The sequence below is a fragment of the Bos mutus genome, chromosome 27, assembly GCF_027580195.1.
Source record: "Bos mutus isolate GX-2022 chromosome 27, NWIPB_WYAK_1.1, whole genome shotgun sequence".
NCBI lineage: Eukaryota > Metazoa > Chordata > Mammalia > Artiodactyla > Bovidae > Bos > Bos mutus.
In genome coordinates, this window is record NC_091643.1 from 27,933,573 (window position 1) to 27,948,111 (window position 14,539).

Sequence of the window (14,539 nt, forward strand, 5' to 3'; positions counted from 1 at the left end):
GGCTTCCGGTCCCATCACTTAATGGGAAATAGATGGGGAAACAGTGGAAACAGTGTCAGACTTTATATTTTTGGGCTCCAAAATCACTACAGATGGTGACTGCAGCCATGAAATTAAAAGACGCTTACTCGTTGGAAGGAAAGTTATGACCAACCTAGATAGCATATTCAAAAGCAGAGACATTACTTTGCCAACAAAGGTCCGTCTAGTCAAGGCTATGGTTTTTCCTGTGGTCATGTATGGATGTGAGAGTTGGATTGTGAAGAAGGCTGAGCGCCAAAGAATTGATGCTTTTGAACTGTGGTGTTGGAGAAGACTCTTGAGAGTCCCTTGGACTGCAAGGAGATCCAACCAGTCCATTCTGAAGGAGATCACCCCTGGGATTTCTTTGGAAGGAATGATGCTAAAGCTGAAACTCCAGTACTTTGGCCACCTCATGTGAAGAGTTGACTCATTGGAAAAGACTCTGATGCTGGGAGGGATTGGGGGCAGGAGGAGAAGGGGACGATAGAGGATGAGATGGCTGGATGGCATCACTGACTCGATGACGTGAGTCTGAGTGAACTCCGGGAGTTGGTGATGGACAGGGAGGCCTGGCGTGCTGCGTTTCATGGGATCGCAAAGAGTCGGACACGACTGAGCGACTGATCTGATCTGATCTGATCTGAAGGTGAAGTTTAGTGCATCTGTCACTTTCAAAGGTTTCCCTACTGCTTGGAAATGCTTTTAGCTTTGTCTAGTCAAGCATTTGGGCTTCCCAGGTGGTACTGGCAATAAAGAATCCACCTGCCAATGCAGGAGACAGAAGAGACATGGGTTCAATCCCTAGGTCAGAAAGATCTCCTGGAGGGGAAAATGGCAACCCACTCCAGTAATCTTGGCTGGAAAAATTTCATGAACAGAGGATCCTGGTGGGATACAGTCCATGGGGCCACAAAGTGTTGGACAGGGCTGAACACACATGCATGCTGTCAAGCATTTAAACATCCATGAATATATTATGTTCTGTGCCTGTGTTGGAAATAAAATATCTGATAAGACATGTCATCTCTCTTGTGGATTATGCTGCCTGATTTCCTACTCCTCAATCCTCTTTTACCCTGCATCCCAAATGAAAAAAAAAATAGTGAATTTGATCATATAACCTTGTGCTAATGACTTTAATCCTTCCTTTATTCACTACTAGAAAAAGTTCTAGTTCTTTGAAATGATTTATGAAGCCTTCAAAATTTGTTTCTTGCCAACCTCGTCAAGGTTATCTCTTGTCTCTATCCTGTACCCCCATCTGGGATAACTTTAGTGTAGTCTAGTTAAATGTGACATCTAGATATACTCAAGTTAGAAACTAGGGGAATAAGTGGGTTTCTCGTGGCTCAGTTGGTAAAGAATCTGCCTGCAATGCAGGAGACCCAGGTTCAATCCCTGGGTGAGAAAGATCCTCTGGAGGAGGAAATGGCAACCCACTCCAGTATTCTTGCCTGGAGAATCCCATGGACAGAAGAGGCTGGTGGGCTATACTCCATGGGGTCGTAAAGAGTCAGACACAACTGAGTGACTACCACTGACACGCAAAAACCTGAAGCAGGTCTCAGGTGAGAATGAAAGGAATCAGTGGAACTTCTTAACTCTGGATCGCAAACAGCGGATCTCTCTGAAGCCTGTGACGTGAGAACACAGGCTGTATTCTGTTACCCTGTTGTCTTTAGTGGGATCTTTAGATGTTCCAACCTCACAGGTTTGGTCCCTGGTTGGGGGATAAAAATCCCATAAATCCCAAAAATCCCATGGCCAAAAAAAAGAGGTCTATATAAATTTAAAAATCCCTTTACAATTTTGGCATAAACTAGTAAAATAGCAGAATCTATATGTATATATACACACAACACAGAAATATAAAGCAGACTATGAAATTCAAATTTTATCTCCAAAGTGGAAAGTATGTTATCTATTGCTACAAAATGAACTAACCCCAAAATTCAAATGGCTTAAAACAACCAGTTTATTTTTTCAGCTTGTTTGCGCTAAATTGACAAATAAAATTGTAAGATATTTCAACTCTACATTGTGATGATTGTATATATGTATGTGTATACCTAGATAGCATATTCAAAGGCAGAGACATTACTTTGCCAACAAAGGTCCATCTAGTCAAGGCTATGGTTTTTCCTGTGGTCATGTATGGATGTGAGAGTTGGACTGTGAAGAAAGCTGAGCGCCGAAGAATTGATGCTTTTGAACTGTGATGTTGGAGAAGACTCTTGAGAGTCCCTTGGACTGCAAGGAGATCCAACCAGTCCATTCTGAAGGAGATCACCCCTGGGATTTCTTTGGAAGGAATGATGCTAAAGCTGAAACTCCAGTACTTTGGCCACCTCATGCGAAGAGTTGACTCATTGGGAAAGACCCTGATGCTGGGAGGGATTGGGGGCAGGAGAAGGGGACGATAGAGGATGAGATGGCTGGATGGCATCACTGACTCAATGGACGTGAGTCTGAGTGAACTCCGGGAGTTGGTGATGGACAGGGAGGCCTGGCGTGCTGCGATTCATGGGATCGCAAAGAGTCGGACACGACTGAGCGACTGATCTGATCTGATATATATATGATGAGAACTTTTAAGTTCTACTCTTAGCAAATTTTAATTTTACAAATTATAAACTATAGTCACTATGTAAAAAAAAAATCATCTACTTTTGTCATCCTTTTGTGGGTGAGAAATTTGGAAAGGGGCCCTCTAGGCCCTCCAGTTGATTTGGTGTCACCTGGGGTGAATGTGGCAGGATGATCCTTCCAAGATGGCTCTTTGATTTGAATCCCTGGCACGTGAGGATTCCTTCGCCTTGCTGTCTTCATGTCTTGTCCTGCTGGGCCTGTGCAAACGGCTTGCATCAGCTCCTGTTGCAGTAGCTGCTGCTTTTCCTGGGATGGTGGTCTTCAGGTAATCGTGCTTCTTAAGATGACAGTTGGTTTCGGCAAGAACAAGGCAGTAGCTGGCAGGTCTCTTAGAGGCTGGGCCTGAAGTAGGCTTAGCTATTGTATCATCAGTGACACTGCACCCTGTGGGTCAAAGTAGACCAAGCACAGATTCAAGGTAAGGGATCATAGACCCCAACTCTCAACTGGAAGAGTAGCAAAGAATTTGCAGTCATCCCTAAACTGCTATAAAATCTTTTAGGCGTATATATTTGATAAGCATAGAGGTTTCCACTGCCCCCTGCCAAGTATCAGTAAGTACCACCCTAAGTCCTCAGCAGTTTGCAAATGTGGTGGCTGTCTTAAAGATGAGGTGCTATTACATCTATGTGTGTAACTTTTGTTATTGTTGTTCAGTCTCTAAGTCTTGTCCGACTGTTTGTTACATCATGGACTGCAAGCATGCCAGGCTTCCCTGTCCTTCACTACTTTAATAACTTCTAAAATATTTAATGGCCATGATAATCAAAACTCACTAAACTTGTATTTCTTTGATTTCTGCATGTGTATTTTATTATCAACATATGCATCTGCAGGAAGCATGTAGTTTGCCTTTTATGACCCATACCTGAGATCTTAGAAGTATTAAAAATAGTTTATTAATGCCCAGGGTATCATTCTGGCTCACCTAATACCTTGATTTACTGAAGTCACAAAAGTTATTTTGGCTTTTTTTATGGATATAACTTTAGCCACATTGTAAAGCATAGCTTTGTACAGGTGTTTTCACATGTCTGATCCACTGACATGAAAGAAATTCAACCCTTGGGTCATAGAGAAAGGAAGCAAAAGACCTAATAAAAAGCACATGTTAACCGTTAATGTTCATTTACCAAATCCTACTTAAACTCTTGTATTCTCAGAGTTAATCTCATCCAATTGCCTTTTAATTATAGTCTCTTACTCAGAGTTGCAAATATAATGGCTTTTTAATATAACTTGCAGTGTTCTGTGTCCAATGTAGGATGTAACCATGCAATTTATTCAGTCAGAGCTAGTGCATTAGGTAATTAAAACATAAGCACACACAGATTTCTGCACATGCATATTTGGCAGGAAAGTAATATAAGAATCTGACAATTTTTTGCAGAGTTCTTTCTGGATAGAATAGAAGGGAAATCCTATGTCCACCAGTGCACAGTGTAGCTAAGGTGAAATACAGAAATCAAATATGACTGTTTGGGAGATGTGTGCACATATCAGAGAGTACAATAAACTAAAGTAGGAATATAAGTGGTTTAACATGTTGTTAACTATCTAATCACAGCCTTGGTTGATATAATTCTCAAGGCAAGATAGTTCTTCATTATCTAAGATGTTAGGAGTTGAACAGACCCTCAGTCTCCTGTCCCTTTTAGAGGAAGCCCCCCCCCAAAAAAAGATATGGGATTTCAAATAATTTTGACTATTAACAAAAATGACCATTAAAAAAAGCTTTTTTGTGTAGTAATTACTTTTGGGGAGTAAGAGTTGATGTGTGCATAGGTAATTAAACCCTTCTCTAGTTTCCACCTTTATTTTGGTATAACCAGATTTTATATAAAAACAAGTAGTGTTTTACTAGCTGTTTTAAAATACATATAATTTTGGTGACATTTAACTGAAAAGAATTTACTTCTTTTTTGGCTGTGCTGGGTCTTTGTTGGTGTGCACAGGCTTTCTCTAGATGTGGAGAGCAGATACCGCTCTCAGTATAGTGCACGGACTTCTCACTGCAGTGGCTTCTTTTGTTGCAGAGCATAGACCCTGGGACGCATGCACTCAGGAGTTGTGCTCCAGGGCTCTAGGGCACAGGCTTAGTTGCTGCACAGCATGTGGGATCCTCCTGGATCAGGCATTGAACCTGAGTCTCCTGCATTGGCAGGCAGATTCTTTACCACTGAGCCACAAGGGAAGCCCTGTAATTAGTTTTTAAAAAACACATTAAGGTACATTTTTATACATTTATTCATTCCATAATTTATTAAGTGCTAACTAATTATGCCCCATATGTTACAGTGATACCAAAGTTTTTTTTGCAGAGTGTATTTCTCTAGTGTTAACTTTAACTGTATTTGGCCATGGAATAAATTAAAAAAGAAAGGATACATGCTATGAATCCAAATATCAGTGTGAAAAGAAAAATAGTTATTGATCAGGATTTGGGGTTTGGAAAATGCCAGTATCTGGAGACATAAAAGACAAACAAGAACAGTTAGGAGGCTAGCCAAGTAACTTCCTACTCTCAGGTCAGAATTTAACTTAGTCTTTGAATCCAGATACATACTTTCTCAGGCTGATGCTCCTTGTACATTTACACGTTAGGGTTATAAATACTGAGACTTTGGCCTCTTCAACTCCAGAAAGAGTCGTCTCTGAAGGAGACCAGCCTGCACACACAGGGGATCCTTCCTGATGTTCTGAGTCCCAGCTCTCAAGTTTACAGCCTAAACCTTGCCATTGAATTTCTCTAGTCTTGACCGCTCTCTATTTAATCCTGCCTTTTACCTAGTCCTATCGAAGCTTCCTTCATAGTTGAGTCAGTCAAGAATCTGCGCGCAGTGCAGGAGACCTGGGTTCGATTCCTGGGTCAGGAAGATCCTCTGGAGAAGGAAATGGCAACCCATTCCAGTATTCTTGCCTGGAGAATCCCATGAACAGAGGAGCCTGGCAAGGCTACAGTCCATGGGATTGCAAGAGTTGGACTCAACTTAGCAAGTAAACCACCACCACAGTAGTAATTAGCTTATTCTTAAGTAAAAATGTAAGTCCTTGATATGTTTTCCTAAAAAAAAAAAAAAAAAAAAAAACCAAAAAAACCCCACACATATAGTTTTATTTTTGGCATTTCTAAAAGCAAGATTAACTTCAAATTTGATATGTTTATATATTGTGTGTTGACTTTTTTCCCCCTGAAAAGTTGTTCATGGTACATACTTCCGCCTATGGCTTCCCTCTGGCTGTGGACCTCTTTCTTTCCCTTTACAGCCTAGCTTCCTTTAAGGATGTTTGCACACTTCCTACTGAATAAAGATTTATGCAGCTTGTTCCCTTTTAATGGTCATTTGTATTATGAATCAGACTACTATTAAAACATGTTTTAGTCAACATCTTTGAACAAATTATCTACATTAGTGCACATATTCTGTAAAATGGAATTCTAGAAATTATTTGGCCTAAAAAAACACTCATTATGGTTTGAACTGTGCACCCTCAAAAATCCATGTTGAAATCCTAACCCCCAGTACGTTGGAATGTAACCTCCTTTGGAGACAGTCATCTTTATAGACCAAGTTACAATGAGGGCATCATCAGGGTGGGTTCTAATCTAGTCTGTCTGATACGGTTTTAAGAGGAAATCTGAACACAGGCATGCGGAGGGAAGATGATGTGAAGATACAGGCAAATGTCACGTAACCTGGAAGATAGTCATCTTCAAGCCAATAAGACACATCTGGAACAGAGTCTATCTTCACAACCCTAGGAAGGAACCAATACTGCCAATACCTTTTTTGGAACTTCTAGCTCCAGAACTATGAGACAACAAATATCTGTTGTTTAAGTCACCCAGTTGATGGTACTGGTATGGCAGTTCCAGAAAACTGGCTAGTGCACCCCTCCCCAATGGCTTTTTATCCCTTAACCGACCATGTAGGAGAGTAACTTTCCCCCTACATCTCACTGACACTAAACAATCAATTTTTACCATGTTTTGCTAATTTGGAAGACAACTAAATGATCTTTTTAATGCACACGTCTGTGATTTTTTAATACAGATTTAATACATTTCTGGGGTTTTATTTCCTTTTATTTAAAAATATCTAAAATGGATTCAAATGGATTGACTTCATCAGTTAACTATTTATATCTACTATGATTAACATGGTTTGATACAATCATAAAAATAAAATGATTAAACAGTATGCTTAACTTGAAAAATTTTAACTACAGATTAATTTATTGAGAATCTATTGCAAAATTTTCATTCTCTAGAATTATCACTTGTATTAAGAAGTATATTCCTAAAAGGAAAAAGCTAAATGATTGAAAACTACAAAGTGAAAAAGTAAAAGTCAATTTCTTATAGTATGAGATATTAAGTCTCATATCCAAAAATCCACTTTGTTAAGATATTAAGTATTATGCTTTTGAAGTAAGTTCATTACTGACCTTACTGTTAGAAGGATGCTGTAATTCTACACAAAGTTCTAAAATAATACCTCATATTAGAGGAGCATCTTAGTAACATAAAAAATAAAAAAAAATGGCTTGAGGGTCGCAATATTGATTTTAAAATTGTTTCCTGAACTAATTATCAATGAGGCATATTTGTTCTCAATAACTCTTTAGTTAATATATGCCTGTCCTGTTTGATGATTACTTTTTAATCTTTTCTCACGGACTCATATTGGCCTTTCCATGAGTCAGGAGGTGGGCTTTCATGTTGTTTGACTGAATAAACTTCTTGCGGCAGCCTACAAAAGGACACACAAAAGGCTTCTCCCCAGTGTGGGTGCGCACGTGTGTGCGCAAGTTGAAGGACAGGGAAAAGCGTTTTCCGCACCCTTGGAAAGTGCACGGAAATGGCTTCTCTCCAGTATGAACCAGAAAATGTCTTTTTAGCTTTGCACTCTCCTTGAAGGCTTTCCCACATTCTGCACACACATAATCTCGGGGATTATGAACTCGAAGATGCTTCCTCAGGGATCTTTTATTCTGGAACTCTCTTGTGCATCCGTTGTGAGGACAGGCATGTCTTTCAGGAGCACCATATTCTTTATTTGTACTTGGCCTCCTAGTGCATCCTGTGAGCTGTTTAGATTCTGGAAAGTCCATGTTGGGTATTCCTCCGGGAGGAAGCTTCTTGCTTGTCTTGTACTCAGAAAACTCAAGAAGTGGATTCTCTCCAACCACCTGTTGAGGAAATTCTTGTTTTGCGTCCCTTTTCATGTATTCCAAGGAAGATTCAAGAAGTGAGCTTGCCGCAAGAACCTGTTGAGAAAGGTCTTGTTCTGATCCTTCTTTCAGACGTTCAAAGGACTGAAGGAGTGGGTCCTCTTCCACAATAGGTTCAGAAAACTCACCTCTTATTATGCATTCTATGTAACAGTCAGAGAAGGTATCATCTTTGACAACCCGGAAGCTAGCCTCATAGCACACATCCTCATCATATAAGATGCACGTTGTGTCAGGAGATTCCTGCTGGGCTGGCAGTGACTTGTCTGTGCCGGTAGCTCTTCTCCCCGGGCCTTTCTGGCTAGGTGTCGTTCCCCTTTTCTTCAGTTGCTGGTGCATGGTGTCCGGTTAGTTGCCTCCTTGAAGGTTTACACCAGGATAGATCAACCGCTTCTGGGTGGGAGTGATCAGCCTGAATTGTTTTCAGCAAGCACCTGTTTGAGATAGCAGTCATTAGGTGAAATGTATTCCAATTAATATAGTCTCAATTCCAGCCATGATCAGAAAATTACCTCAAAAAATGGCCTAGAACTCTTAAAAAAAAAAAAAAAAAAGCCTAGAACTCACTTTATAGCAATAGAATCACTACATTTACATCTTTGACTAATTCTCCAAGAGAATAAGAGAATTAGTTGTGAAGTACGTAGAGACTTGGATCATAACCATTTCTTTCCTGGGTACCCCCCACATGTCACCAGACCTTTCTAATTGATTAGCTAACGTCTACTGGGCACTCATGATGTACCTGCCATATTCTAGGCTACTTGTGGGTTGAGAGACGAGTGAGTAGATACACCAAAAAAAAAAAATGTATGCCTCATAGAGCGTATGCTCTTCTAGGCACAAAAAATAAGTAACATATATTGTATGTTATATGGAACAAGCCAAGGGGCTAGTAGAAAGCAGAAGTTTGCAATTTTAAATAAGGAGCTCCAGGTAAACCTTGACTGAGGGAGTGGCAGCAGATTAAAAACTTGAAGGAGGTGAGGGAGCAAGACAGGTCTACATTCTTATATAACTCTTCTGTGAAATTCAAATACTGCATTTAAAGTGCTCAGCACACTTCATGGCATAGAGCAAATGCTGACCGCTCATGTGAGCTACTGTTAGTTCACTTTTGTATTCATTCTGTAAGTAAATATAGGATCCTACTAAGTGCCAGGTACTCTTCTACACCAAGAGCAGCAGACTTTTTCTGTAATGAGACAGATTTAAGCTTTTGGGTCCTGCGGGCCTCTGTCATAGGTATTCAACTCTCTCACTGTGGCATGGAAGCAGCCTAGGCGGTACTTGGAGGATGGGCAGTTCACAGCAGAGACTGATTTGGTGCATGGCTGTAGCTTGCCCACCTTTGTTCTAGAAGATGGGCATCCAGAGAACAAACCACATGAGATCCACGCATTCCCGTCTCCTATCAGTGCAAGTCAAAATAAAGGCACAGGGGAATTTGGCCCCAAATGGTTTTTGATCATTTTTTTAAAAAATCTGAAAGTAGCATTATGAGAGTTACAGCATGATTATATTCTTCCTAAGAGCCCTTTGCTTAATTGTTACAATTGTTTAGCAATTAAGCAAAGTATCTAAAGATCTTTAGAGATCTAAAATTAAGATCTCTTAATTTTAGCCTAATGTCCTGCTGTAGGAACAAAAGTTAAGTGCTTTTTAAAAAGAGCAAATGTGAAAGTTACTGGAATGAAAATCAACTGCTTATTTTTAAACAGCCATATTAAAAAATACCACCTCAAAATTTTGTGTCATTTACTTTTGGTAAAATAATACACAGAATGAAAACAAAACATGCTTTCATGTCTTCTTAAACACTGTATATATATACACACATACATATTTATATATAAGTAAATATACATTTAATATACTTTAGTATGTATATATTTAGTATATAATATATATTCAATATATATACTGAATATATACTAATATATACTAAAGTATACTTTATACAAATTTGTATAATGTATAGGATTATAATGTAATTTGTATTTGTATTATGTATATTATATATGTATAAATAATATGTAAATATATAACTATATAAACTATATATGTATTATATAAATTTACTGATCTGTATAAAATATATATAAATGGGGATTTCCCTCATGGTCTAGTAGTTAAGACTCCATGCTTCTAATGCAGCGGGTGAGGGTTTGATTTTTGATTGGGAACTAAGATCCTGCATGCCTTAGCCATACACATACACACACACAAAATATAAATGTTATATGATATTTTAAAATTGCTAAGGAAGACTTTTAAATAGCTTCTTAAGCATTTATATATACATATTATATAAGTAAAATAGGTATTATTTTATATGAATGTAAGTGTGTCATATTTATATATAAATTGCTCAGGAAAGAGATTTAAATGTAATAAATATATATTTCTATACTATATTTATACTTATTAAAACATTTAAAACTCTTCCCTTACCATCTGAAGTGCATATTGTTTTTATTGCATGTTTTTCTTTTGCCAAAAATAAATAGCATGATTCTTTTGAGGTGGTTATTTTTAAACATGCCTTTTAAAAAATATTATGAAGCTGTTTATATATGTTATATTCGTAATAATAAAATTAATGGTATAAGCATTATTATTTATTCTCTCCAATCAAGGAGACTGTATCCAGGAATATTTGCCTAACAAAATCTTGCTCTCATAGCTAAAAAATAATTTTTGTTTCATTTTATATTAGTGAACATAGCAGTTTTGGAGCAAAACCACTAGTGACAGACCTAAAGTAGGAAAGACCACAATAGCCCACTCCCTCAGTCAGCTCATTGAAAGTAGCTGCAATTCATTTGATTCCAGCTTTTCTCTGCAAACTTCTCTCTTGCCATCTCCAGCTCTCCTATTTAATTTCCAGCCAAATAAACTCTCCTTTCAATAAAGTGTTAAGCTCTTTCCTCTCAACAAAATAGTACCTAGCGTCATATGTACGTCTGTAACTTACATAATATTACTGTAATCAACTATATCCCCCCTCCAAAAAAAAACTAAGATAAATACCAAGCTATTTACCAAGATTTAAAAATCTCTGCTTAAACAGCATTTGTTCAGGCCTGCTGTACTTGATTCTCAGTCTCTATTCAAGTCTCAAAGCTAAATGCTCTCCTAGCTCCCTACTGTACACTGGCCAGAGCCCCTTGGTTCTTATTATTTCAGATCTGTCTTTCCTACCAGTCTGTAAGCTCTAAGGCTGTGTCTTATCTACATGCCCCAGCACTCACTAGTTTTGTATAATGATGTATACATTATATATCAATTGTATAAAAACTAATTGATGAATATGCATTTAGTCATCAGGCTGGTAATATCTCATTTAGCAATCCTATAAAAAATTAATTTACTAGAAGAAAAAGTTGCCAATCAGTGATGCTAATGCGTACAGCACTCACCTTTTAAAATAAGATTGTCAGATCTCTGACCATGCCATTTCTCACAATAGGCAAGCTTGTGAGAATGATGTATAAATTGAAATGGTAATTTATTATGAGAACACTCCTGTTGATACTCAACTACATCCACTAATGTGGTAGTACTGGTTAAGCGTGGTATGAAGACAAAATCTGGTTGTTACACATATTACTTAATGGCATGAGACTAAATATATATTTTTTTCTTTCTCAAATTGTGATGTAATTATTTCCAAAGTACATAATTTACTTATTCAGTCATTCGATAAATATTTAGTAGCAAACATTGCTAGGTGCTAACGCTTTAAAAAAAATACTTTTTTTTGGCTGCATCCCATGGCTGTATCTTAGTTCTCCTACCAGGGATTGAACTGGGCTCAAGGCAGGGAAGGGAAAGCATGGAGTCCTAACCACTCAGCTGTCAGGAATTCCCCCAGAGCTGACTCTTAAGGCAGCAGAAAAGATACAAAGTCCCTGGTTTTCATGGAACCTCTATCTGTGTGTGATAGAAATGTAAAGTTTTTATAAGATGGTAAATAGTTTCCGGTTGAGAAAAACGCTATGAAATGAAACCAATAAGAGGAAAAATGGAGGCGGCTATCTTTTAAAAAGAATGTCTGCAAAGGCTTCCAAGGAAGCATTAGAAGAAGCATTTGAAAAAGATTAGTCAGCTGAAAGAGGTGGAAGGAGAGTGTTCTTTTCAAGCTGCAGCAGAAAGCACAAAGGGATTAGCTTGCTGGATGGAAAGAAAGCCATGCTTGTTACACAAAATGGCGGGCGGAGGCCACAGAGGTCAGAGATAAGGTTGGGGACGTGCAGGAGGGAGCCATTTGCAGGTCGTTCCCAAACCGAGGGGAGCCATTCAGGGGTTTCTTTCAAACAAGGAAATTAGCATGCTTAGGCGGAAAGACTACTCATGCCGATTTGTGAAGAATGGATTAAGGCAGGCAAGAGTGAAAGCAGGAAAAAAATCCCTTAGGCTATTTAGTAATCTAGGAAAGAATGCTGGAGGTTTGGAGCTTGTAGTGGCAATGGAGGAGAAATGAAGGGAGAGGGAAAATGGAGATAGTCTTCCAGTTTGCTGTCGGGTTGGATGAAGGGGGTGAGAGAACAGGAATCAAGAAAGAGTGAGGAGAGTAATTTTTGCTCAAGCCATTGGGTGGATGGCAGTGCCATTTACAGAGATAATTGAAGAGGAAAGAAAGAAAATAAGTTTACTCTCTTTATAATAGTTTAAACGTGTTAGCATAAATTAGACCTAGCCGTTTCTTGCAATGAAAGCAGTATCAATTTGAAACAAAATTTAAAAATGCAATTTCAAGGAAATTTCAACCAGGCATTTGCTTTCTTGAGAGTGTATTTAGTTTCCTACTTTGGTTTGAAAGTTTGAGGCCAGTGGCTGGCCCGAAACAGCTGTAGATTAAGGCCGTTTAAACACTGGAAGTCTACCCGCCAAGGTCCAGTCCCCACCCGGTTCTAGGATGATAAAACGGTTCCCATTCATGATTTTCAAAAAAATTTTTGATAGGGATACAGTTTAAAATGCATCCTAAATAGTGAACTCAATACACACCGCTTCTCCAGTAGCTGAAAAAGAGCAGTTCGACTGAACAGTACTTACCCATGCTACGGTGGGGCACTCTATCTCCTGTTCCAAGTCCTTTCGAAGGTAAGATGTAGAAGAAACTGCTACTAGAGCTCCCCACACAGGGTTAAAATCAACCTGGCTTTAGGCTCCAAGGCTTGGATCCACCCTCCTTTTGACGGTTGCAGGTTACACCTACTTTTCAACTCTGCATTGATTAGTCGAATTTCCAAGGGAAGGCCGTACCTACCCCTAGGAAGGTTGAGGGATCAGGCAGCCCGTGGGCGTGGAGGTGGGTGTGACTCAGCTCCGGGTTCAGGTAGGTTTGGCCGCCTGACCTGCCCGTGCTGGGTCACCTTCAACCGGGAGCCCAGGGGCAGGGCCGACTCCCCACGCCATCTGTGTCCCTCACCCCTCTGCCATGTGGGAAAAACCTCTGAATCCCTACCGCCCACTTTCAGCAAGAAGTAGGCACTCAGTAAATCTCTACTGAACAAATGAACGTAAGTAGAATCAAATTTAGGTAATTCTGTGTCATTGAAAATCCATTTAACTGAAGGCAGTTTCACCCCTCTAATTGTACACCATGCCTTTCCCTTACCTTCCCCCAGACTTCATCCCAGATCTCACCCTACCCTCAGTCTCCGAAAAATGCCTATGAGTCTTTTACAGCCATTATGTGACTGTCCTTGTCTCTAAAGATAACACAACTCACTTTGAAAGTACCGGTCAGTCCACGCTCACCATTGGCTATGGTCTAGTGAAGTTAATAGTTCGTATAAGTGTACAAACCATTAAAACAAAAACCAAGTCAGTGTTTAAAAGCCTCTTAACATTTTCGCTTGCCTGCAATTTCACGTGTATATCTGGGAGGAGTTCTCCACTTTTTTTTTTTTGGTCTGTTGTACGATAAAAACCAGTGAGAAAAATTGGAGATCGTTTCCAACAGGGAAATAATGACTTTGTAAAAAATGGATTATTCCTCGATCTTCCCCAGTAGGCCACACCAGGTCCCCATCTGTTTGATATCAAAATTATGTAAAACTTTCTTAGCTCCTTAACTTGAAATATTTTTATTTGCAGGTGAATTTCTGAAGACAGGGATTGTGAGAAACTACTTCTCTCTTGTTCTTTGGGATGCATTGCTATGGTCTCTAGAAACTGCAGGCAAGTTCTCCGAGCAGGTTTGAATCAGATGTCTGTGTGTGTGTGATAAAAATGTTAATGTTTTGGATTTCAATAAGAAATACAACTTCAAGGAGCCAAAGAATCCTAGAAGAACATTCTTTCCAAGCCTTTAAATGTCAGTGTCATTGGTCGTTGAAAGTCCTTTTCCTCACTGGAGGCTCTCTCTCTATATAAACTGTCATGATCATCATTTACATATCTAAATGATACTTACGCTAAACAAAATATAAATGATATATCACAATATTGTGTATCCGTTGCATATTGATGTAATGTATATAGTACATATAGGATGACATGTACAGGAATAGATACACATACACACATGTAAGTAAAGCTAAAGATTCTTTTTTTTCCACCTACTTCTTGCATCTTATTTGCCATACTACACCTTTTTTGTTTTCACCCCCTTAACCTT

At 38.9% G+C, this 14,539-nt stretch overlaps 1 protein-coding gene across 1 annotated transcript; it reads right to left on the reverse strand.

Annotated features, from left to right (window-relative positions):
• Window positions 1-7,347: 7,347 nt before the first annotated feature.
• ZFP42 (ZFP42 zinc finger protein) lies at window positions 7,348-8,247 on the reverse strand. The gene has a single exon (XM_014477457.2). The coding sequence runs from the start codon at window positions 8,245-8,247 to the stop codon at window positions 7,348-7,350; it is 900 nt and encodes a 299-aa protein (XP_014332943.2).
• Window positions 8,248-14,539: the final 6,292 nt, after the last annotated feature.

Coding starts and splice junctions, on each gene's coding strand:
- ZFP42 (XM_014477457.2), bottom strand. CDS start 8,247: ATGCACCAGCAACTGAAGAAAAGGGGAACGACACCTAGCCAGAAAGGC.